The 25,932-nt window shown below is 35.9% G+C and overlaps 1 protein-coding gene across 1 annotated transcript in view; it reads right to left on the bottom strand.

Moving 5' to 3' along the window:
* The window catches only part of Ar (androgen receptor), a 173,067-nt gene that overhangs the window by 18,093 nt on the left and 129,042 nt on the right, over window positions 1-25,932 (bottom strand). The window contains exon 3 of the mRNA XM_052733210.1: window positions 16,758-16,874. Within this exon, the coding sequence (XP_052589170.1) occupies window positions 16,758-16,874 (117 nt within the window). The remainder of the gene's footprint in view (window positions 1-16,757; window positions 16,875-25,932) is intronic.

The raw sequence follows: 25,932 nt of genomic DNA, 5'->3' as shown, positions 1-25,932 counted from the left end.
ATCACTGTTAAACCCCAAAGTATCATACATTGCTTTCTCCTTTGATCCTTGTTCCAGACCACTCTAGTATATCCTTATGCCAGAGTGCAGACTTCAGTATTTATTCCTGGGACATTCAATTGATTCATTTACAAAAACATTCATGGCTGATTTGTTTATTCTTCTATTCTCCATACTTCCATTGGCGAATATTTGTTTTCAGGTAACATTAAGAACATAGTCCCTGTTCCACTCTTGTAGAAGAGAAATAAATACCCACAAACAATTCTAGAAAGTGCCAATATAGTACAAACTACAATGGATGCATCATGAAGAGGGAAAAAACAATCTTCCTGCATGGTAAGGTTAGGGAATACTTTACCTCAAAGGTGGCATTTCATCTAGGGCTTAAATACTGGTAAGAATTTCACCAGGTAGAAATGGGTAGAAAGGGCGTAAAGAAATGGGAGAAAGTAGAAATCAGTGTGCCTGTAGTTTATATTGTATATCTGGAAAGACTGGCCATCTATAGTGTTATAAACAAACTGTAGCCTGGTTTTAATGGATGATGTGTATTGTATTAAGTACAGGCTTTGTCTTACAGGTAATAAGCAAATAATGAATACTGTAAACAAAACAACAATATAAATGTGTCTATATTTGATATTAAGAAGTTCTAACTTATAGGTTATAGGCAAATTGTGAATATTGTAAACAAAAAGCTATGCAAATGCATTTATGTTAGAGAAAGTGATCAAAAGTACTTGTTAAATGATGTTCTGGACTTATTCTGTGGGTTCTAAATGGCTAACAAAAAGTATACCAGTTTGGGAATCAGGTCCTTTTTCTCTATCCATGCATTCTTTTTAGCACTGGGAATTGAACATAGTCCATGCTTAATAAATACTCATCACTTAGCCACTATCCTAAGTCCTCTTTTTTACTTTGAGACTTGCATTTAACCAAGCTGATCAGGCTTGCTTTGAATTTTCTCTGTAAGCTGGGCAGGCATTGGATTTGTGATTCTTTTCTTTTGGCTTCCCAGTAGCTGGAAGTATAGGTCATTGCAACTAGGTTTAGCTCACACACGTATCTTGGTACTTAAGGTTCTCTGAGGACAGAAAGGTTGCCACACACTCATGTTGTTACGGAGATTCAGAGACTAGATTTACAGCAGTTGAGAATTTACATATCAGATGGGAATGAAGTTTAGAAAACAGTCTGAAAATCCTTTATATCTTCAGACTACCAAATCATTCCACCTTGGGAATAGTGAGCAGGAATTTTCTGGTGTGCTGCTTCCCACCACACACTATAAAGTGCCTGAGATGTGGTCTGAATGATATTCATAGTTGATCATGTACCATAACACATATTGATTTTCTTCTTTAGCAGAGGGGAAGAAATGGAAGGTAAAGGATCAGAGCCTGTAATAGTATTAAATAAATAACATAATGTCCATGACTCTACTATCCATCTACAAAAAAATGGAAATCATACTAGCAGACAGCTGTTAGAATGTTAGATATAACATTCTTTAAAACAACCACAGTAATCCCAAACTCAGTCATTAAGAACCATTTTTCTGACATACTAACACACATATGCACATATGCGTGAACATTTGGGCATGTGCATGCCCCCCTCCCCTACATACACATACACACACTTACTTTAAAGGTCCTCTGGCATTCCAATGGTTACTTTGTTCTATTTTCCCTAGCACTTATATTGATAAGTATAAATAATTGAAAAGGTCATAACTCTGAGATCTATCACAAGCAGATGCACTGGGAGTAGACCATAAACTGTATTTTTCTCTAATCCTTTAAAAAAAAAATAAGTAAAAAACAGAGAAGTTGATCCTTCAATTTAAGTGCATAAATTTGATAAAACCTACTATATATCTACTTCTGGCTCCATAGGAAAAAAAAAGACATATCTGGAACAGACTTTAAACCCTAATTAGAAAAGTAAGGCCTTTACTGCAAATTTTATCATACTCTTGCTCAGTAAATCAAAGTACTAATAGATTGCATGTTTGTATCAACACGTAGGACAGGGAGAAGAAAATGATGTGTCTAACGGCATTGAGAAGAAAAGGGGGAAAATAATAAGTAAGCCTGAGATCCCAACCTTGGCTGCAAGATGACCTTGTCCAACAATAATTTTTACAGGATTTGGGCACAGTCAGTAATAAGGAGATAAGCACTTCCATTGCCGACTTTAACCTCCCACTTAAAGGCATAAGGCTGGGAGTTTGATATGAACCTAGCCAATTTACTCCCAGAGCAAGAGGTCTGGTCTTCACAATGTTTTGCCATATGGGGAATCCATTTCTTACACTGGTCTTTTTCATGTACATGGCACTACAAACTGATGGTGCCTCCAGAATGTCCCTGGTGCAGTTCCCATACAGACCCCACCCTTATTGCTGGTATTTTCTAGTCTTGAGCTTAGGGAAAAATAACCTCATTGATTTGAACCTGATTTACCTAGAAAACCCACATTCTTGTATTTTATCATGTGGCTTTTCCAAGGAGTCTGAATCCCTAAGGTCTTATCTTCTTTGACTATAATCTTTACTCCTTTAGTAGCTAGCATCACATGTAGAAATGGAGAAACAGGAAGTTCTGAAAATAGTTCCCTGCCTTAAATGGAAACATATCTGGGGTACTGTAGTGGTACAAAGAGTCACAGCTTGGCAAATAGGAAAAGTCCTTAGAAATCATCTTATCCAGTGTTCACATGTTCAAATATATTCAGAATGTACCCAAGAAATATAGTGTATTGATATGTGTGTAGAAGAATGGTTGGCATCCTGCCTGGCGAACCAGGATAAAATGTCTTACTGCCTTTCTTTCCCTAGAAGACATCCTTGTAACATGTAAAATCTCTCACGAAGTGCATGTATTCTAAGCTGAATTCAACCCTTAGTTATCACTTTGAGAATTTTTGTATTAGTCCAAAGTTTCAAGTCAAAGATGGGGAAGCAGTCTAGTGGCAGAGCTAGGATTGGAACCAGGGATCTTATTCTTCATTTAAAATCCCTTATGACTCATTGCTTCTCTTTCACTAGCTTATTCCTGCTCTATTTCAGTATGTGTCTCTCTGAGATCCTTTCTAGGCTTATACTATTTCATATAGTAGCCACTAGTCCTGTGTGGCTATTAAAATAATTAAGATAAAGGAAATAAAAATGTAATGCTTGAGTCTCACTGGACATATTGCCAGTGTTTAAAAACCACATGTAGCCCGTTACTGCTAAACAGAACAGCACAGATATAGAACGTTTCCATTATCTCAGAAAGTTCTGTTGAATAGTTCTATGAATATGGCCTGCTCTCTGGGGCAGCTGTTCTATTTGTCATACTATGCTAAAGCTATTGATGAGGAAAGAATCCAAAATGAATGATATATAGATGGATCCACTGGATTGTATTCAAAAGGTGCAGGGACAAAGAGAGTAGTTGGTGTTGTTACCATCAGTGAGATTTAATGTTACCATTATTCTGTACAGTGACTCAAATCACTGAGGTGATGACTTGTGGGCCTAAACAGATTCATTTCAAGCAAGATCAATATGCATAGGGACTGTGGGGAAGATCCATCAAGACAAAATTATTACCATTTCTTTGAATTGTACCAATCAGAACTTGGCTGGCATTTTCCTATCTTCTTCCAGAGCTATAAGGCATCTGCTTTGAAGAAGAAAGTCTACATTCCCATTTGCCTCCAGGACCCTGGTAATGTGCTGTCTGTGTGATCATAGCGGCTCAAGCCGCACCAGGTGTTCTGAGCTAGCTGCCTGAAGAGGGTGGCTGCACTAAACATAATTGAAATCGGATTCCATTCATTCTGTGGGGATCCGCTGTTCTCTCTCTGCAGCAGAGGCCAGCATGTTGCTAGACGACTTGGAATCCTAGACAATGAAGCTTGCTAGTCTCAGCTGTTACTCAGTGCCCAAGGCCTTGTTTTCTTCCAAGAAGGCCACCCCCATGCTCCTCCCTTTCCCTGCACCTGAGCCCCAGAGTCAAAGATAACTCTCTATATGAGATACACACAAACTAACCACTATGTCAAAGCAGAGGCTTACTTAAACTGAGGGGCAAACCAGAGAGAGGTGGCAGCCAAAGTGGGTAGTTCTAATGGTATATGACCTGTTTTACATCTCATCACTGCTTTTAGACTTAGGTTACAGTAGTAGCAAAAAAGGATCCTCACAAGGTATGACTTTGTTCTCATCTATTGTTCTGGAGCCTGGCAAGCTTGGATTCTGGTATATCAGCCCTGGGACAGTGGATTTCTATGGAAACTACCTCCACAGCATCAAAGAGAGCCTTTTCAAATCATGTTTCATGATGTGTTCCTAAGGAGGCCTACATGTGCTTAATCTGTAACTTCTCTAACCTCAATGACCTTTAGGGATGTTTCCAGATCAAGTCTTTGTTTTCTGGGTTATATACCTTCTCACTCTTTTTTTTTTTTAATTTATTTATTATGTATATAGTGTTCTATCTGCATGTGTCCCTGCAGGCCAGAAGAGGGCACCAGATCTCATTACAGATGGTTGTGAGCCACCATGTGGTTGCTGGGAATTGAACTCAGGACCTCTGGAAGTGCAGTCGGTGCTCTTAACCACTGAGCCATCTCTCCAGCCCACCTTCTCACTCTTAGGTAGTGGAGAGGTGTAGGTGATGTTTCCAATCTTTGAAACTTTGAATTACTGTGCCCAAGGTCAAGGATGCCTCTCTTCCTGATATTTCATCATAGAATTTGGAATATCAAAGAATCATCCTCTCTGGAAGACTAATTTCTAGGGTGGCCTCCAAGATTCTGAGTCCCATGAGTATGTGCATCTTCGTTCAGTTATGCAGTCATGTAGTACTGTAGTTGCTGTTGTGAAGGACTGAGCAAATGATATTCAAGTCCCAATTCAGTTGACTGTTAAGGGCTTGGCTGAATCAAGTAAGCTTTTTAAAATACTGAGCTCTTTCCATTAAGACCATCACCATTTGAGGGACTCAATCAAAATAAGATTCTCTGTAGCTGGCTTTGAAAGTAAGGTTGCCCGAAAAGAAATCTAACTCTTCCTCCCACAGCGACCATCAACTACCCATAGCTCTTCAGCTAGGGTTAGGGTCTCAGTGGCCTTTTATTTTCCATGATGTAAGTTTTAACTGGCTGGTTCTTACATGTATGGTGAAATGTGCCCTGAGCTTCAGGAGGAGTAAGAAAAAAGTGACACTGAAATTTTAAAATATTATTATAAAGGGCTTATTATTTGCTTGGTGGTAATGTTAGAGTCTTATGATATGTATGCTCATAAACAAATCCTTTGTTTTCTCCTATACTTTAGTTTGCTAATCTACTTGGTGAAAATCCAGTCTGATTACTCTATATGACTACTTTATGATGAAAGTCTAGCGAGGCCTTTCTGAATCCTGTGAAAGTATAATCCAATGGACAGGCTATGACTTTTGTCCATAATGGATCTCTGGCAAGAAACACTTTGAAAAGCTGATTACAGTGGCAAATTGTGAGCAGTATTAGTTTTCATTTTGGGTGAAAGATTGAAGGCCATACTGACAGCTTTCACAGTCATTATATAATAGCAAGATCTAACTCACAGGGCTGTGATTTTACAAAAGGGGATGTGTGTACATTGCTCAGTACAGAGTAAATTAGGTAGGCCAATATATGATGGCTTTCACTCTTACTGAGTCCTACATTACCCCATGTTCATGCTCTTTATCCTAAACAGGTAAATTTTCTAAGAAGAAATTAACTACTTTCTGAAATTTATAATTTCCACCATGACTAAAATCTAATAGGAAAGAGAATGATAGTTCAAAGGATTACTAGCTATCAGTCTAGTATACTACTAGAGCCCTTAGGAGCCTATGAGTTTCTTCAAGGGTCCCTGTGGAAAGGCAAAGTGAACTTTAATATTGTGACCCCACCTGCTTTCCAATCAGAGCTGCAGTGATATAGTCTATGTCTACATTTGGAGTTCTATGTCAGATTTTATTAGAAGAAAATATTCTATTTTCAACCAAGGAGTTTGGGGACCTCTATGCTCTCTATGCTTTCCCTTGCCTTATTTTATAGATGGAGAGACTAAAGTGCAAAGGTAAGTCATACCAAAACACATAGTTATGGCAGAACAAAAGACAGAAACAGATGCCTTAGCTTGCAGGGTGGTATGCTTGCCTTCCTGCTAGCTTGACCACCGTGCTGTTAGTAAGAATGGTCAGAAGCAGGCATTGGACTAGGGAAAATTAGGACAGGGACAATAGGTAGAGAACAAAACCAGTCCTTGACAAGCATGAAGTAAGAGCTTAGCAGGGAAATGTGACCAAGTGGGATTAATAAATGTATGATAAATACCCTCTCAGGCAAGAAGGCTCTTCAGTCCCCACCCTTGCCTGCTGACTCCCATTCTCTTCCCAGTCCCAATTCTTGGTCAGGGGAATAGCCAGGAGAAAGAATATCAAATTTTATCTTTCAAGGTTTATGTTGGACTATTTAGTCTAATGGTTTTTAGTTTGTGGAGGAGTAAACATAATTAATAATAGAATGATATGCAAGGCTGCACATCCTTGCCAAAGCACAGAAACTATTTCCAAGTCTCCCTCCTCTGACTACTGAGCCAGAAGAAAGGGGTTCACTGTCCAAATGCCATCCTGAGTGAGGAGCACAGGGTCATTACCCCAAACCTACTTATGAGAAATTGTAGAGCCTGGAAATGCTTTTGCATACCAGGCTTTTCCACTGGAAAAAGTAAGTACATGAATTTAGAGCATACATGCTTTTACAATTACATTTAAACTGACATTAAAAACAAATGCGAAACAGTCCATGCTGAACAGGTCAGCACGACCTGGAAAGCAAACGAGAGTTTTTTTCTTTTTCTTTTTCTTTATTTTTTTTAAAGAAAGAAAAGAGAAAAAAGGGAAAAAAGGCCCAATGTTAACAGGATTAATTATGTCAGTCTTTCGTAAATAAAAAAAAAAAATACCATTGGTGTGTTAATGGTTTTATTACAGGAAAATTTCACTAGCAGAAATATTCAGTATTCAAAGCAAATAGAAAGCAGTTAAAAAAAATAAACCACATTAGCCTTTCAATCCACATTAGAGAAGTTCTTGTTGACTAGATTAAAATTTTGCCCTGAGAAGGAGGAAATTTCCCCCCTTCTGCCCAAAGTTGGCTTTGTCTCCCACCAAATATGGCTAAGTAAAGGGAAAGAGAAAGATTATATGTCTACATGCAAGAGTGCCGTGTGTGTGTGTGTGTGTGTGTGTGTGTGTGTGTGTGTGTGTGTGTGTGTGTGTATGTGTGTGTGCACATGCGCAAGTGCGTGCATGTGTGTAGGTGGTGACTGGAAAATGGACGGGGCAGGAAAGGCAGGTCCCAAGCAAGACAGAGAGAGCATTTTTACTTTCATTTTTGTCTCTCCAGGCTTTGTATACTGTGCCTCCAACAGGAGCAAACTACTTTCAATATGAAGGTTGTGGGAAGACAGAACAAAAACCTGCAAATGCTGAATGTCTCATCTGTTACATCAGTATGTCTCACACACGATCTGATTAGAGGCAAGAGTTTTCTGTGAGGAGTAGTGGGGAGCGAAGGAAGCACTCAGGTGAGAAGAAGAAGGGTAGACACACTTCCTCTATTAGCTTAGCCTTGGCAGGAAACAAAGGAAGCAATCATTGCAGCTCAGATTTTGCCTTCTTCTGCCTTATGAAAGATTCAGGTTGTGTGGGCTGCTGCAAACAGAGTCACCTTGACTTTGGAGAGAAAAGGACTATCTGAATCTAGATTTTTTTCCTCCAGTATTTTAAGAGAGGGGCTGGCTGGCATCTCTTCTAAGAGAAGTAAAAATTTGGTCCTTCTTTCCTGTCTGCAACTTCCTTCAGCTCTTTTGTATGGCCTGAGGCTGAAAACTGGATTTTTGGCAGAAATCCAGAAAAGCCTTTTTCACTGTCTGGTCATTTGAGATATATGTAATTGCCAAACTGGAATTTTCTAATATGAAAGAGTGATTTTGTTGAAAGTAGTGGCTTGGGAAGGATGGGTTTATTCCTAATATGCTCAATAATCAGATGCCTGAGTTGGGTCTTCTGACATAGGAGGCATCATGCACAAGTAGAGAAAGAGGTGGTTGCCATTTTGGAAAGGGGTTTCCATACCTCTTTTCTTATCATCTTGTAAGAAAGAAGTGAGATGAAGTAATAGACAACTATTATTTGGGGATTTTTTTTCTTTTCTAGTTAGTGACAAATGTACTTAAGAACTTCAATATGAGTACATGTTTGTGCACTTCTTCATACACAATAGACAAGAACTAATTTTTTCAGAGTAGAGAATATGATGGGGCACGGAATAGGAATGTGCAATGGAATGTTTCCATTACAGCCCAAAGATCAACAACAATTCTTTATTGATGGTATTCTGAATTTGTTTGCTACACTGTCTCATAAAAATCCCACTATCCTTACTCAGCTGGAAATGAAATCATTTAAAAATGAATATCTCTGTGTGTAATAGTTCACTAATCAAAGCTTCTATGTCGTATTGCCTGTCAAGGAGAAAGAATCCTCAACTGCTTTTGGCTTCAGAGTAGCCAATATGACACTTCACAGTGTCGGCTTGGGTTGGTAACCTTTCATCTTGATCAAGATCTACATTTCATCTTAGTTTCATATGCCAGTCCAAATTTTCTGATTGTGATTAGTACTCACATAATTTTAGTTGCAGACTGTTAGAAGGTTGAAATTATACCTTATCAATTTATTCCCACTTCAGCCTCAGAAGACATTATTCAATGAGATGGTAAGCCAGTAGGAAAAGAAGTTACTGGCACACCTAGCATCAATTAGTTGGACTAAGTAACATGGAATCTGATGACAAAAGAGGTCATCCAGGGTCATGATTATATTTCCAGTTTGCTACTTAAATATATGTTATCATGGAAATATCAATAACTACATCTGGATGTTTTATTGGTTTCTCAGTGAACACATACTTCTTTTCTTAGTTTTCCTTCTAAGCAACATGACCTCAAAAGGTGTTCAAAGATCTCTAAAAAGGCATCTTACCTAGGTAAATTGTCTGAGTTCAGTACAATAAGAAAATAGTTTAAACTTGTGTGGTCTTAAGGAACACATCTTACAATTTATAACAACAAACTGAATGATTTCAAACAAGCAGTTAAAATATAAAAAAATTAAACTTTTTCTTGGATTGCTACATTTGGGAAATACTTGGCTCTCTATATGTGCATAGTCTGTTGTGTGTTGTGTGTTCTATTTTCTGTTCAATACATTGAAAAAATATTATCTAGAACACTGTCTTTTGAAAGAGCAAATGTAGGATTTTGGATCTCTCATAGCAAAAGTAAACACCAATAAAATCTTTCTAAGGCTAGCACATTTTAAAATTTCAAAGATTTTAAGGAGAGATTTTACAAGTAAGATTCAAGTATTAGATATGGAGTATCATCAATTTTGATGATTAGAAAAATATTACTTACCTCTAAATATAGTTCACTAAAAGCAAGTATTTGGAAATGGAGCACATCTATGTGATTTCTCAGATAACTGGTTTGGGGGTAAGAGAGAGAATATATGGTCTCCCCACACACAAGTTCTATTGGAAAGCACAACTGGAAGATGCATACTTTCTTCCTATCAAAACGTGTGTGTGTGTGTGTGTGTGTGTGTGTGTGTGTGTGTGTGTGTGTGTGTGTGTGTGTGTGTGTGTCTCCAACTGGGAAATGGCAATGACAGCAACAGATAGAAGACTTCAAGTGTTGACTAAAGAAAGGCTAAATCAGAAACCAAAGTACCAAGGGCCAGTAATTCAATACTTAAAAGCCATATTTAACAGCAGAGAAAGAAAAGTCTGTAGTGGAACATGGGAAAACAAAGATCAATCTTTACCTAAAAAGGAGTAGAAGGTACAGTGATAATTACTGTGTACTACTACACATGACTCTTTATTTACATGTGTAACAATTTTATAAGAAATGGTTTTCCTACCATATAGCTGGGAAAAATGAGGCTCAGAGAGATCTACGGATTTTCATAAGCTCACCAAAATAGTAAGTGGCAGAATTAGGACTAGAAACAAGTCAAAGTCCATCGTGTTATTTCTACTAGAGCTACCACAGGACTTTGGTTTACAAAAAAGTACTAGTGGTATAGCTGGTAGTTTTTGTCTAATATGTTAAGTCTTTAAGTTCCATACTCAACACCACAAAAAATATCTTAGAGTTATATGTGTCAACCATATATTGTACATGTTGATGCTCAAATACATAGTGTAATTTTTCTACTCTGTACATCCTTTTGTGATACGGAGCTGTTAAAACACTCAGGTATATGGGAATTGTGTATGGAAGCAACAGTTCTTAGAACTGAGACTTCATGCTTGCATCTCCAGACTGAGAACTTTCTAGACTCTATGTCTAGAGAGTCTAAGGAAAACATAAAAATCCCCAGTCCCTGAGTTTCCCATTTTATTCTTATTATTTCTTTGGTCACGTCATGTGTATACTAAGCATGTGTCCTACCACTGAGCTATATTTGTTTTGGTAATAGAGCATTGCTGTGTTTTTTCAGGCTGGCCTGGAACTCATAATTTTCCTTTTTCAACTCCTTCAATGCTGGGACTACAGGCACACATCACTATTACAAACTCTCAAATTATTAAGTGTTCTTTGTAACACTTTGTCGAATGTCAAACATGAGATACAGAATTGTACCATAATGTTGGTGTTCTGGCTAAGTATGGAGATGTTGATCAGACAGTGTTCAAGAAAACTGTTAGTGATCACCCTTTTTGATTCTGGAAGTAATTCTATTTCTTAAAATGATGTTTCTATCATGCTCCTTTGGTTAGGATTATGTGCCTATGGATATCAGTTGTGATGGGCAATATAAGGCTTTTGGCTTCTTATACTTTGTGAAAGACAAGTATGTTATAGATCTTCTCTGGTATACTTTAGTAGATTAGGTAGCCACTGGTACTGAGATGTGCTGAAGATGGTCTGCTCTTGTTTGTTACTTCACTGATTTACCCAGTAAGTGATGACACATACATTTGGAAAATGGATGACATTGAGTAGGTAAAAAATTTGCTCACAGAATAAGGTCTTTATTTATACCCAAGTTTTTTTTTTTTTTACAGTGTTTTCCAGAGAGCAGCGTTTTGGTAGGATATTAAATGGTGTCATGTGAAAAAGGGGACCTGAAATTTAATTTAGTTTGGGAATCCTGAGTTATAAAGCTTCTCAGTTTATTTTATTACAGTATTTACAGTGCAAATCTTCCTAAGGATAGTAATATGCAGGTTTCTTCTCATTTGAACTTAAAAATTGGTTTCTCTAAGGCATACACAGAAATAGTTTTCTGTGAGCTCATAGTGGAAAACTGTGGTCAAGATCAAAGCAACTGTCATTTGATGTACATATAGGTTCTTCATACAAGCCAATTCCCTTGGTCTAGGTCAGTGTTTCTTCTTGTGAATGGTCAGTAATTGCAGATTTCTAAGTGGAGCTAAGTAGCCCCAGGAATAAAGCATAGGTATTTAGCAAAAGTTGATGCTAGAAAGCTTGTTTCTCTCAGTATGGCCTGATACTCTTTATTTTGTAAATTGTCAGCCCCCAAACATTCAAGCTGCCAGAAATTCTCTTAAAAAAAATGCACAATTAATGATATGACATGTGGTCATGTCTGTCTGGCAACCATAAATCTTCAACTGCTTGAAATTGGGCTCACTTTCAGTGTGGTCTCAGCTCGCCTCCCTATTTTCCTATCTCTAGCCATGTTAAAATCACTTGTTGCTCTTTAAAGCCACATCATAGTTTTTATGTCTCTGTGCCTTTATTCAAGTTGTGCCCATGGCCTTAAATGCCCCTTCCCTCATCTCACTAAACTTCTCCCCAATCATTTTCTCCTTATAACTTAAGACTAAAGTATAACCATAATCGCTGTCCCCCTCATGTGACATAATGTTAAAAAAATATTTATTTAGTGTTTAGTGTGTGTACACATGTATTCACATGCATGTGGGTGTGATAGTGCCACAGAGGACAGAGGACAATCTGAGGAAGTTGGTTACCTCTTTGCACAATGTAGGTTCCAAAGATCAAATATGGGATGTAGGGCTTGGCAGCAATTGCCTTCACCCACTGAGCTACCTCCTTGTCCCTATATAATTTTTTTTTTTTTTTTGGTTTTTCGAGACAGGGTTTCTCTGTGTAGTTTTGCGCCTTTCCTTGTCCCTATATAATTTTTAAAACATACATTTAAATCTCAATTATTAGGCTTGTCCTCCCAAGATGTCTTGTATAGAGTGCGGTACATATTTAGCAGTCAATAGGTACTCATTAAATGTATTTGTAGATGGGTGAGTGCACAGAAAAATGAAGTCATATCAATGAATTTTTTAAAAAAATACATAAGGAACCATGCCATAAATTGTATTTCACCATTGCAGTCATTTTCTTGCATCTAGGATACATGATATGGAAGGAGCAACGTTGTACTTCTCTTGGAGGTGGTGGCAAAGGGATTACCTTGAATATTGGAAATTACTGTTTATCATGGCATCAGACTATTGCTAGGGCTCCATGAACTATTTTCCTAACTACAGAACTCATAGACATTGTTAAAACGTGAATACATATTAAGATTTTTATCCTTAGAGGCAAAGTTCAATCTCTTAGTAGTAAAGAAACTTCTCAATTAATCTTTTGCTTGCTTGTTTATTGAAGATGCCCCACACTATATTCCTAGCTGGCCTGGAAGCTACTATGTAGTTCAAGTTACTAGCCTTAAAGTTAGGATATTCCTTTGTCAGCCCCACAAACACTGTGATAACAGGCTCAAATAACCTTTGAAATAAATGTACACTTTATCAGTGCTCACATGCTCTGGGTCTCCATGGTTCTTTCCTTCTTGTAGGGGGTAGCTGCTACCTGCAATTCCTGTACAGTCATACCATGGTATGGTTCAGGGAAAGGAATACTGAGTTCCATGCTATTTACCACATACTGAGAACTTAGTCTTAGAATACAAAACGAAATGATAGTTGGCCAGGGCAATAAGTGGACAAATGGAACATGAGCAAAGGAAAGGGTCAGGAAAGAAGAAGGCAGGAAGGCTTATTCTTTATTCCTGATTTCATTTTGGAAACTGGAAGTGTTTCTTGGCAAGTACAAAACAAAATGAGTGATACCAGTGCATTTATCTGAATTATGTGCTATGTAAAAGTCACTATCAATTCACTGGAGGCAAGGTCCTTATCCAGACAGTTAAGGGTTTTCCTAAAAAAACAAATTGGCAAGGCATTTAAAATTTTTAAGCAATTCTTGATGTATGGTTTTCAAAAGCATCCAGACATCAATCAAGAACAAAGAAAGGCATCTATTTTTCCATGGATGGGCATTTAAGAGCCTGAAAGGTCATCCTGAGAACTCACCACCCATAGGATTGTTTCATAAATACCAATAGTTTCTAAAAAAAGAAGCAAGGGGGTAGGAAGGTAGGCATAGAAACATGAAGAAAAAGCTGTACTTATTGTCTCCTAATTTAAGAGCTCCCAACATTAGCAAGTGGAACACTATAGACACATCCATGCTAGAGATCATACGATGTTGAGCCCAAGCAGACATCAGCTATAGAGCGCCATATTCTCCAAGAATTCAAAACATCTGCTTTGCCCTCCACTTCTTCAACAATCTGTTCATAGAGTATGGTTTTGGCACATACCTTACATAGGTGTGAATAGGGGCAGCTAACATTGCTGTGAAAATCAATCTCTTGTATTAGTACTTCTATTAGCAGGTGACTGGCAATTGAAGTAAAAGGTGATAATCCTACAATCTTTTCTTTGTAGATTTTGATATCAAAGGACAAAATTATAACAGCAGAAGGGTCCTTGATAAATCTAATCATCCTGGGAGGGAAAAGGGACTTGCACAAGACCACATTCTGAATTGTTGCTTTATTATATATTACATAATGGTAGTGTGAGTGATACAGAAAAGGAACCAAAATTATGTAAATTATTCTTAAAGGTGACCGAAAAGTTAATACTAAACCCAAATCTTATGAAAGTGAGGAGCTATTGCCAATGTATTCACAAAGGCCACTATGTATTGATACTTTCTTTTATCTTTCCACTGAATAAAAAAATGTGTTATATACTGATACTGTAAGTTAACAATAAACCTTGGAAGAAGTTATGTCAGCAAGTAGGGGATGTGATGATAACTCCAGCAATGTGCAGAGGTTCATATTTTAAGACAAAGAGAATAAACACTTTGGTTTTCACTGACTTGGTACTTCAAAATTAACATAAACTTTTCTAAATTACTGAAATCAGATTTTAAGCATTATGCTAGTAGCACTTTTCAGTGCGAGGTAATCAGAAGTGATTTTTTTTTTTGTGATCCACTGACTGTTGTTACATACCACATATTGCATGGCAAGCCAAGCTAGTTATTGTGGAGAAACTCATTGGAAAGTGCTAAGAACAGCCTGCATCTACCTAATATGCTGGTGACCTCATTGTAATAAGAACTCCTCACATTTGTCTAGCACTTTCTCAAAGATGCTCTTATTCACCGTTTCATTTTCTCCTAACTGTAACTCTGAGGATGATATCTGTAAATTACAGATAATGAAAATGAAGTTCACAGGGGGCACGGAGTAAATAATACATCTTGGCTTTTAATCTAGGTCTGTCTGACTTCAAAGGTAAAGCCATTTACACAACATCAATAATCCTTCTATGAGTTGGCTGGATATCTATCTCTGTGGTATAATACTTGCCTAGCATGCCCAAGGTGCTAGGTTCAATTTCCTGCATAGCAAAAGGCAAAAAACAAGGATCCTTGCATTTCATGAAGATCTATCTTCTAGCTTTTTTGAAGTTTCTTAACCTGAACCTCCTGTGTCCAATGTGCTGTCTTGTATGTATGTGATACTCACTAATATTTCATGGGAAGGAAACTGAGGTTAAAAACTGTCCATAGCAATTCAGCATTGATGCCCACTCAACTTGACCACTTTTTCCAGTAAACCAATCAGATAGCTTTTTTGTACCACTCCTTCAGTGACTGAATTCACAAATTTATGTCACAGTGCTAAACTGTATAGTAAAAATCTTAGTCACATGCAGATTTCTCTTCCAAAGAGGTCCATTGTAGTAATGCCAGAAGACCTTTATTTCTTAATGGAGGATATGGGCTCTGACATGAAACCAATGTCTTAACAGGGGATCCTCAACCTAGAAGCCACTCTATAATTATGCACAATTCACAGGAGGTTAAATTATTGAGAGGAGAGTGTATCATAATATTTGCTCAGGACTTATCCATGTAGTAAAACCTTTCTTTTCAATCATTCCCTCTGTGACCTCTCCTGGATTTCTTTCTACCCCACCCCAAATGGTCTTGTGGCTTCTTCCCCACTGCATATCACAACTATAGGATGTCCTTAGAGTAGACCAAAGAAGCAAAAACAAGGTCAGACTTTGTCAAATATTTGAATCTCATTTGATGTGGTTGCCTGGAAAATAACTCACAGAGCATCTACCTGTGATGACTTAGAGTACCACATATTATTTGAGATGTTCATGTTGAAATTGTCACAGATCAAGCCTGAAACAATTTGCTTGCAGTATTATGGTCTGGTTAAAAGCATGACTGGTCTGTGAGGAGGGGAGGATGTAGTTATCTACAATGAAATATAGGCATTGAGTGCCTTATAGAAAGCCAGAGATAACTACTGTTCCAAATTAGCCCTGATATGGGAGAAAAGCGGGCTGAAATCCAGTCATTTGGGTTTTCCCAATTGATACTGAGTAATCAAATATAAGGTTATAGTTTTAGGCACTCAGAAATAGATTTGTTTTCCTTTGAGTTCCTTTTCTAAATAAAACTAGACTAATGAGCTTATTTTTCTCATGAAAGATGCATCTGTTTGGAAGCATCAGGCAGCAGCGTGGATTCTGGCATGGGGCAGATGAAGATATGAAGAATTAGAAGAGGGGAAATATGTATCATCAAATAGTATGAAGCCATTATGGAAGGACAACAGAGCTCATGGTAGACACAAGCTCATGGGACACAGAGACTTATGATAGAGGGTCACCCTTGAGAGGGCTATATCTTCTAAGAAGCTTCTGTGCCATTGGGAAAAATGTTTCTGGAAATGATCAATGGATTTGTAAAGAAAAGGAAATGATTAAAAAGCCTGCTGATTTCTGGGAGACACAGGATAGGAAATTGGCTCTGTTTGGTACTTTAGTCACAGGATCCAAAGAGAAGCAGCTTTACACTCCAGTTGGCTGTCTCTACAGTACATGCAGCAGTTAGCTGACAGATAGTCCCAGGTGTTCAGAGCCTGCCTGTGCCATGCTCATCTTGCACCTGTGACAGTTTTGATTACTTGGTTCTCTCATCCCTACCAGGCCAGTATCAATATATCACTTGAGGAACTGAATCCAAAAAGCACACCCTCATTCATCTTCTGTTAGTTTCTGATCCTTACTTCATGCCTCTTGGTCCTATGTCAAACTCCAAATATATGAATGCCATAGGTAAAAATAGAGAAGGCACCATGGGAAAGTCGGCCTGAATCTATTGAGTATATGATATTCTTAGAAGTATTATAGAGAAGAACCAGATCTAAAGCAATAATTTTAAAGGGTGGAGGCAAGCAGAAGAAGGACAAGAAGAAAAAAGAGGAAAATATCCATACCTCCCAGAGTCATCCCTGCTTCATAACATTTCCGGAGTCGACAAGATGGACAATTTTTCCTCCGAAATTTATCAATGGTGCAATCATTTCTGCTGGCACATAGATACTTCTGCTTCCCTGGGAGAAAAATGCAATAGTAGATCTGTTAATGTGTCTCCAGAGTTCTTTCCTTGAGTATTTCTGGGCAAAAGGACAGTAACATATACTACAAATTGAAAGACAGTGGCCCCCCAAAAATTGATCACACAGAATCAAACCATTTAAAGAAGATGGTTTAATGCTGTGGTATGTTGCTTGTTTTTTATAGATGTTTTAATAAGATATTAACAATTCAGATCCTCATAATACTTCCATTATTAGGACTATTTACTGCATTTGAAAACAAGATGCTTTAGCTTGACTGAACCCAAGAGTGCCCTTGAGAAAATGACCAGTTGTGGAAATTATCACTCTGTTAGCTTGGCACAGCATAGATGTTGGCTTAGTCAATGCGTCCTCCTACTGACACCTGTAATCATACATAGATTCATACATTAGCTAATTAGATGCTTTAAAAAAAACAGTACATTACTTTTTTATGTGTTTTTACATTGCTAGTGATGGTACTCTCAGGCCTGTAGGTTGTGTAAGCCAGAAATAAAGCCCATGCTTTGTGTGATAAATCACAGTAAGCAAAGGAAGTCCTCTTAAGTCAGGAGAGAAAACAAATCACAATCATGTACAACTTGAGTCCTTATAGATGTACAGAGAAACTAACCTCCCTCTTTTCAGGATAAGAGTTGCTCAAAGGAAGATGTGATCCAAAAACATATGATTTGCTTAATACTTTGCTTTTGTTACATTGCTCCCAGTATCAGCCCAACACATAGTAGGTCTTGATAGACATGTATGCATGTAGAACATAGAGATGCGTAAGTAAGCAGAGTCACCAAAGAGATAGTTCAAAATACATCCTCAAGTACTCTGCCCATTGTGTATTAGGGATAAAAAAATGGAAGAAAATAGTCTTTTAAAACTCTATTACTTCTTTATTATTTATTCTGTTTCACTATATGGATGAAATTTTTAGAGTTCTATATCAGAATAATGATATGTCTAGCATATTTGGTTTGTTTACAGGTTTAGTAATAATCGTAAGCAGAATACTTGTAACGGAATTTATACCCCTTTCTATGATAACAAAAATAAGGGTCATTATGATGAAACAGGTTCTACCTTCCAGCATTGTGTTGAACCGTAGTAGGCAATGCACATCCTTGTCTTTTTACTAGATTACAAGTATGATGTTAATTACAGACTTATATATGACCTTTAATTTCTGCTAAGGGAACATTTACCTAGTTTATTCAGAGTATTTATCATGAGATAAATTTTGTCAAATGCTTTTTCTATCTTTGCTGAAATTATCATATGATTTTTATTTTTCATTATGTTGATGTGGTGAGTTGTATTTATTCATTTATATGTATTGAACCAGCCTTGGATCTCAACAATAAATCCTTTTTGATCATAATGGATAATTCTTAATGTGATGTTGAATTGAGTTTTATAGTGTTTGTTAAAGGTATTCTTTCATCTATGTTCTTCAAGACTATTGACCTGTGTGGAATTACATCCTTGGTTTGCTCTAAGACTATTAATCCAATGAATGAGAAAGAATTTAAAATTCTGTTTGGTCACATCAAGCTTACTCCTCTATACAAAGCTTGAATTACTTCTGTAACATACTTGCAAAATGTTTTCCCCAAATTTTCTTGAATTGTGACTCAGTTTGTAATATTTCTGGACTCTGTTAATATTTCTTCCAGGAAATGCATTGTATTACTGTCTCTTTATAGCATTGGTCCATCAGTGACAGTAACACAAAATCTGACCTGTTAAGGACATTAAAAGCTTTTCAATAAAATGTTTTAATAGGATTCTTAGTTCTTAAGTTATGAAATGAACAAAATATATGGAGATGTACCAAGCCACAAGTTGGTGGTAGAGCCAGCATAACTCCATTGAAAATTGCACACAATGGAGATATACTGTGAATGATTATAGTTGGAAGAAAAAGCATTCCGAGTGTGTCAGATATCTTTTTCCATTGTTTGTTTATAGCCAGCTTCTGTATTTTCAGTTGACAGAGGAATTGAAGTGGGACCTGGGCCTGCTCCAATTTAGTTTTAGAAGGTCATATAATTCCATGTTGTAGTCTAGGTGGCAGAACAATTAGCACAGATAATACAAATACCTATCAGCTCCTGCTCATCAGAGACTAAACATTAAACTCCACTCTTAGATACTGTTTATTTTTCAATAGCAAATTATATCAACAATATATTATCAAGTGCTTTAAAAAGTCATTGTGAAATGGCTGGCAAATACATTCTTTCTCATGTTAAAGCATATAAGGATACACTGTAGAACTGCAAAGAGAACATTCATTTCAATGCTTTATAACACTCAGCATGGTCATATAATTGGCATGAAGTACTCTGCATGCATGATGGCTCTGAAATTATTGACTGGCTGATGTTCTACATTTTCTTTGTGGTCATATTCTTATTTTTTAAATCACAAATCTTAAATATGATTCCATGCCTCAGCAGGAACTGAGACCTTGTAACAAGACAGTTTTTTCCCCACAACCTCCCTGTTCCTCTTCTTTTCTGTTAGACCCATGAAGTTTCCACCCAGTTTGACTTCACATCAATGTCTAATTAAGCTCTTTTCCACTTAAGAAAACACACCATTTTGAGTAAAGGAATAAAGTAGGTGACTTAACCACTATCAGTGTCATTGTATCATGTGAATATGATTATCATTAACCTACAGTGAAGACTGAAGAATGCAGTTTCTCATACTTCATATAGAAAGTTTTAATATGGAACTTACAAGGTAAAATTAGAAAAATTATTGAGGTATGTAATAGAAAGTCTGAATTAAATAAAAAGATGCGTGGTGATCTTCAAGGAGAAGATAAAATATTTTAGAGATTTCCGTTCTCTCCTAATAAAGTATATAAATTTAAAACTATCAAAACAAAATCTTGCCAAAATAATCCCAAAATGTATCTGGAAGAATAAAATGTGTGATAATGACAATATATTTTTTGAAACAAAGAATAATAAGATATTCTCTACCAGCCATTTAAATTACTTTTAAGACATGACAATTATAATACCTTGATACTGGCTTCAGCACAGGTCAACTTGTAAAAGAAACAAGAAAACCTAAAACATATATGGCCTATATAATACAGCATTCTAATTTAGTGAATAAATTGTAAATTATTCACTATATGGCTTCAGAATGACTGGTTAATCATTTTATGTATCAATATAAATTGTGGAACCTACAAATGAGAAAAAATGATATTCATCTTTCTGAGACAGATGTAATTCACCCAATATAATTATCCTCAGGTACATCCATATTCCTGCAAATAGCAAAACTTCACTCGTTATGTTAAACAATTCCTGTGTGTATTTGACATATATTTTTTATCCAGTCTTCTGTTGTTGGATACCCAGTTAATTCTGTAACTTACCTATTATGAATGGTGCTGCAATAAACATGGATGTGCATATTTGTAATATATTATTTAGAATTTTTTGCTAACTATACAGGAGCAGTTTAGCTGGGTCATATGGTAGATCTTTTTTTTTGGCTTTCTGAGGAAACGCCATATTGGTTTCCATACTTGCTGGACTAGTTTACATTTCAACCTACATTGTATAAGTATTATTCTCTTTTGACCAAATCCCACAAGCACATGATTTTATTTACTTAGTGACTACCATCTTGACTGAGGTGAGGTAAAATTAGTTTTAATTTGCACTTCTCTGATGGCCAGGAAGGGAGAAAACTTTTTAAAATGTCAACTGACCATTTGTATTTCATCTTTTGAGAACTGTGGCTATTTCACTAGTTCATTGTTCAAGTGAACTGTTGGATTTCTAGCAGTTCATTTATTTTAATTCTCTGTATATTTGGTAAAAGATGAAAAACAATACAATAGAAAAATAGGAAACAATGAGTAGACAAATATAAAAAGAAATAAATAACCACTAGGTATATGAAAATTGGTCAAATTCCCTAAAATAATAGAAAGACAAATTAAATAGCATTTTTACATGCTAGATTGCAGGTCAGATTGAATGCTAAGTATGAATGAAGGGATATATTTGTTGGCTATTTTAAATAAGTAAGAATATATGTAATTTTTTTTTTACTAAAATCTAACTTCTTGGAATAATCAGATATGCAAAAAGTTTATTGTAGCATTGTTTGGACAGGAAGATTAAGATATTTAAATGTCTACTACTAAGAGATTAATTAATTAAATCATTCCATATTCATAAAAAGGAACACTGTGCAGTTATTTATGATGATCTCAATTGCTTTTGTGTCACTTGGAAATATGTTTTTAGATATACTGGCTTGTTAAAACAACAAAAATGATGTTAACAAACAGCATATTTGAGTAACTCCTGTTTTAATATGGAAATCCTCAGAGCTCATCTACTCAGGTTTTTTCCCTAAAACTTTGAGAAATAATGGTATGTATCATTTATTAATGGGGCATGATGTGAAGTTTTGATATATGTCTATATTATAAAATGATTAAAGTAGTTACTATATCCATTGCATTATCTGATTATTATTTTTGCAGTAAGCATATTACATATCTATACTTTGAGTATTTTAAAACATGAGTACAGGGTTATTATTTGTGGTCACCCTGATGTGCATTAGGTCACTGAAGTTTATATTTATATTTTATTTGTGCTCTTTGGTTGGTGTCACTCAGCATGAGTGCAGCAGATACAATAGGAACATAACCTAGAACACATTTTTGAAAAGCTCTTCAAATCCTGTTGAGTCCTAGTTAGGATTTGCTACCAGTTTATTGCTCTTGAATTTGTAGAATAGTGTAGATAGGTCTAGGCACACAGCCTGAGCTGTAGCAAAAGGCAGAACTCATATAAAGAGGGGACAATAAGTTTAGATTATTAATTTATTAACCTAAGAATAAGTAAGGTTCTGCCTTACTCCCTCTTACCTGGGTCTGACTCCTTTGTATTTCTCTCTCTACAGTTTTGTCAGAGTTGTACCTCTAGGATTTGTTTATATTATTAGGATCACTGCCTGAGCAGAATCAATGATGCTTTTAAAAACATGTTGCCATCTTTCCACGTTTTACCCAATTGATATGTTTCTGGATATCAGTGTACTTACTACATGCATTTCAATTGAATTCTCATTTAAATGTACAGGAGAGATTAATCACTTAAAGAACTTCTGTGTTGAATATTTCTTCAAGTCCAAGATAATCTTTTAGTAAAATGGCCTGTAATTATAATTTATCAATTTCATTAAATCTAAATCTAAATTTTATTTGACAATCTTACAATCTCCATGAAGTATAACTAGACAAAATATTTTAAATTAAAAATATACATACACATTCTTTGACTTAGTACTTGTTTTTCACATGTATGACATGACATATACATGGACATTCACTACAACATTCCTATAACAGCACAAGTTTAACAACAGCATGAATATCCATCAATATAAGAATAGTTAAATTATTATGTAACAGTTCACCCAATAAAACCAATTTTATATATAACAATATGGAATAATCTCCAAGATCTGCTGTAATATTTTGGAAAACACACAAAATATTAATTGGTAAATAAAATTGTATTTTTGCTTATGTTCATAAATGTATGTAACAGCTGAAGCAGTATACAGAATTTCTTGAATAATGGTTACTGTGAGACACTACATTTCTATGGAATTGTGGGGGAGGGGCATTTTTTACTATTTAACATTTTACAGTTACCCAGTTTGGGTATAAATATCTGTGTTATCTTGGGTTAAAATCCTTTCCTCTCTCTGGGCTTCAATAGATACACCCATACACATAATAAAAAGATTACAGTCTGTAACATCTCCATGAGGCTCCCAGCACATCCTAGTTTCTGATCTACAGACCCCACTCCCAGCAGGTGAGTTGCCTGTTCACCACGCTGAAAAATTAGGGAAACTGCTCTTTTAAAAGGTTCAAAATTTTTTATTTTGATCCCAAATATCAATTAGCCAGTTAAAACAAGCTTGTTGAAGAGCACTAATGTCCATGGGGAGGGGGAGAAATTATTATTATTTTCTGACTTTTAGATGTTTGTAGTCTAGTAGGAGATAACGTAAGCACACATGAAGCTGAAATATTACAAATATATGAGAATATACGAGGGCTTTAGAATGAAGCAAGGAAGAGGGCAAGGAAGAGGAGAAGGTAGAGAAGAGAAAAAAGAAAGAAGAGAGGAAGAGAAGTCAGGAGGAGAGGATTCAGAAAGAGAAGCCTAAGCTCAGCCCTATTAAAATAATGTTTATCTATGACAGCATCAAGATAAACTAAAAGATGTTACCTGCATTACAAGTCACTGGCATTTCCACTAAGAATATATTCACTAATGACTGGGAGAGAGGAATAGGAGTCTGCATTACATATTTATTTCATAGTTTTTTCTATGCTTTCATGCTTCTCCAAAACACTAAGAATCTAAAGTTAATTTCTGACTCTAGGGAGTCTGCACAAATACTTCTGAGGATTGATATTACACTCAGGGAAGAGTCAATGAAAAATACAGAAAGAGAGAAGGGTCAGTACACTATTATAGTCAGTAAGAAGTGGAGAATGGTAGCTTGGTTGGTTTGTGTTCAAGTCCTTCTGTCTTTTGCTAGGTGCAACTTGGCATAAACTACTTGATTTCTTTAGATGTGAATTTATCTTTCTGTGAAATGGAGAGAACACCTAGATCTGCTGCAAAATTGAAATGCAATACTATTTGCAAAGCAGTAAGCATTCAGTAAATATTTCATGAGATATGCAAATATGGCAATGTAGATGATTAAATTTTGATAGGACTGAATAAAAGATATAAAAAACTGAGCAAAATGGTAGCAGTTGTTACACAATACATCAGAAGATAAAATGACAGGATAATAATCTGCAAAAAGAAATTCTAACAACTAACAAATGTTATAATCCTGAGATTAAAAAATTTCGTAGAAGTTTCACTTCACAGAAAGAGTATTCTTAGTAAAAACAGACTTTTTTCTAAGTAAACAAAGCATTGGAGGGCGTTCCAGATAGAGAGCATGACGTGTTTGAAAAGGAATGGAAGTTGGAAAGAGCTGAGATTGACACATGAAACAGGTTGTGAAATTTATGTTATGTTAGTCATCAAAAACAAAATATTCAATTAGCCTTGATCAAGCATACTGACACTTTTTCCTCTGTACCATTTTTTTCCTTTTTTACAAATTAAAAATATTTGGAATGTATAGTATTACCATGAAGCTAAAGTTGGTGTCAAATTCACAATTCTTCTGTCTGAGTCCCCTAAATCCTGGGATTAAAGGAAAAAAAGTATTTCTTCTTAAAACTACCATAAGACAAATAGGTTTGATTTTTTTTTTGTTTCCTACCTCTATTTTGTTCTATAACTGAGTAATTATGATCTGTTAAAAAACTGGAGGAAGTGACCAACAGATGTGACTAGGACAATGTCATTTGAAAATTTGTGAGATAGTGTTGGTATGTTGAATGCATTCCTAGTCTTTTCTGTCCTAGCATCAGAGCATAGTGGGGGCCGGGATACTGCATCCATAGGGAAAGGTTCAGCTAGACTATCTACTTGAAATGAAGATAATGGATTACTCTCCCATGTATTTGAGTTCCTTAAAAGAGTTCTATACAAAGAATTAGTTGTGGTTCTTTATGCCACAGTAGGCTAGCTATTATCTATAAAAATCTACATTAGATTTCAAACTTATAAGAAAAGATAAGTATCAATGTTTCCAATACATGAAAATGTTTAACATTTGATGAGATATAAGTTCTTATTAGTTTGATTGATACATGCATATACTCATATTGTACTCCATAAAGATATATTACTATTATTTTGTATTAACAAAACTAAATAAAAAATATTATTGATGAATCCTCCTGAAATGTTGATATCAACTGCACTGTAAGTAAAATGACTACTGACCAAATGAGAAATCTTCCAAGACTAGGAGATTAAAATGGTTTCACAATACAGAGTGGATGAATCCTTCCCTTGCATTTGTGATTTCAAAAGTCAAGAGAACTCAAAGACACATGATGCTAGGGGTAAATTGATGGGGAAAAAATCCTCTAAAACTGAATCCTTCAACCAAATCACACCAAGGCAAACTTGAGTAACAACAGCTGACAAACAAGGTTACTTCATCTCTTGTAATTTTCACTGTCCCCAAAGTCCTTAGGAATCTAAGTGATTTTTTTTATTCTGGAGAAAATTTACAACAATGGGGTACCAGACATTTTCTTGGAAAACAAAAAGGTCATCTTTGGCTCCAAATCATCAATAACTTTTAGTAATCCAGAGCAAAGAGGCTTCTGACATTCCAGTTGAGAAAGACTAAACTAACTCACAAATATCAGGAATGGAAAATTACTTCCAACTAAAGAAAACTACTTCCAAATAACAACAGTATTTCTCTGTCTTACCCTCTGTTATATTAAATTTACTCTCCTCTGTTCCTTATGCATTTATAGATGTGTGGATTTATCCAAATATAGGGCAACTTTAATTACTTAATCAAGAAATTATTATAAAGATACAAATTGCTTAAACTTAATAAAAATAAATTAAAAAAATCAAAATTGACTTCTACCAAATAACAATATTGAATTACTAGTCAAATAGTATCCCAGGACCATTTGGTTTTACTAGGAAAATCTATTACATGTTTAAAGATCTAATATTAATCTTTCACAAGCAGATTACAAAAAGTATAAGGACAACTTCCCTATTCACTTCATAATAATAATGTTACTCCATTAACAAAGCAAGACAAAGACAATACTAAGAGTGAACTACAGACTAATTCCTATGATCACAGGGTAACACCTGAATAAAATATTAGCAAGCTAAATCTGGAATCATACAGAAAGACCAATCCTAAGCCCAGGTGAGTAAAATATTAGGAAGCTAAATCTGGAATCATACAGAAAGACCAATCCTAAACTCAGGTAAGTCCTATCTGAACTTGGAGAGTGTAACATATTGTAGCAGCTTTAGAAGAAGAGTGGCAGCCTGATTTAACTTCAGGTTAGGCCCAC

This window comes from Peromyscus californicus, unplaced genomic scaffold, assembly GCF_007827085.1.
Source record: "Peromyscus californicus insignis strain IS unplaced genomic scaffold, ASM782708v3 Scaffold_10__1_contigs__length_136768540, whole genome shotgun sequence".
Taxonomy (NCBI): domain Eukaryota; kingdom Metazoa; phylum Chordata; class Mammalia; order Rodentia; family Cricetidae; genus Peromyscus; species Peromyscus californicus.
Note: the sequence above shows the minus strand (reverse complement) of the source record. Positions and strands in the feature narration are given on the sequence as shown.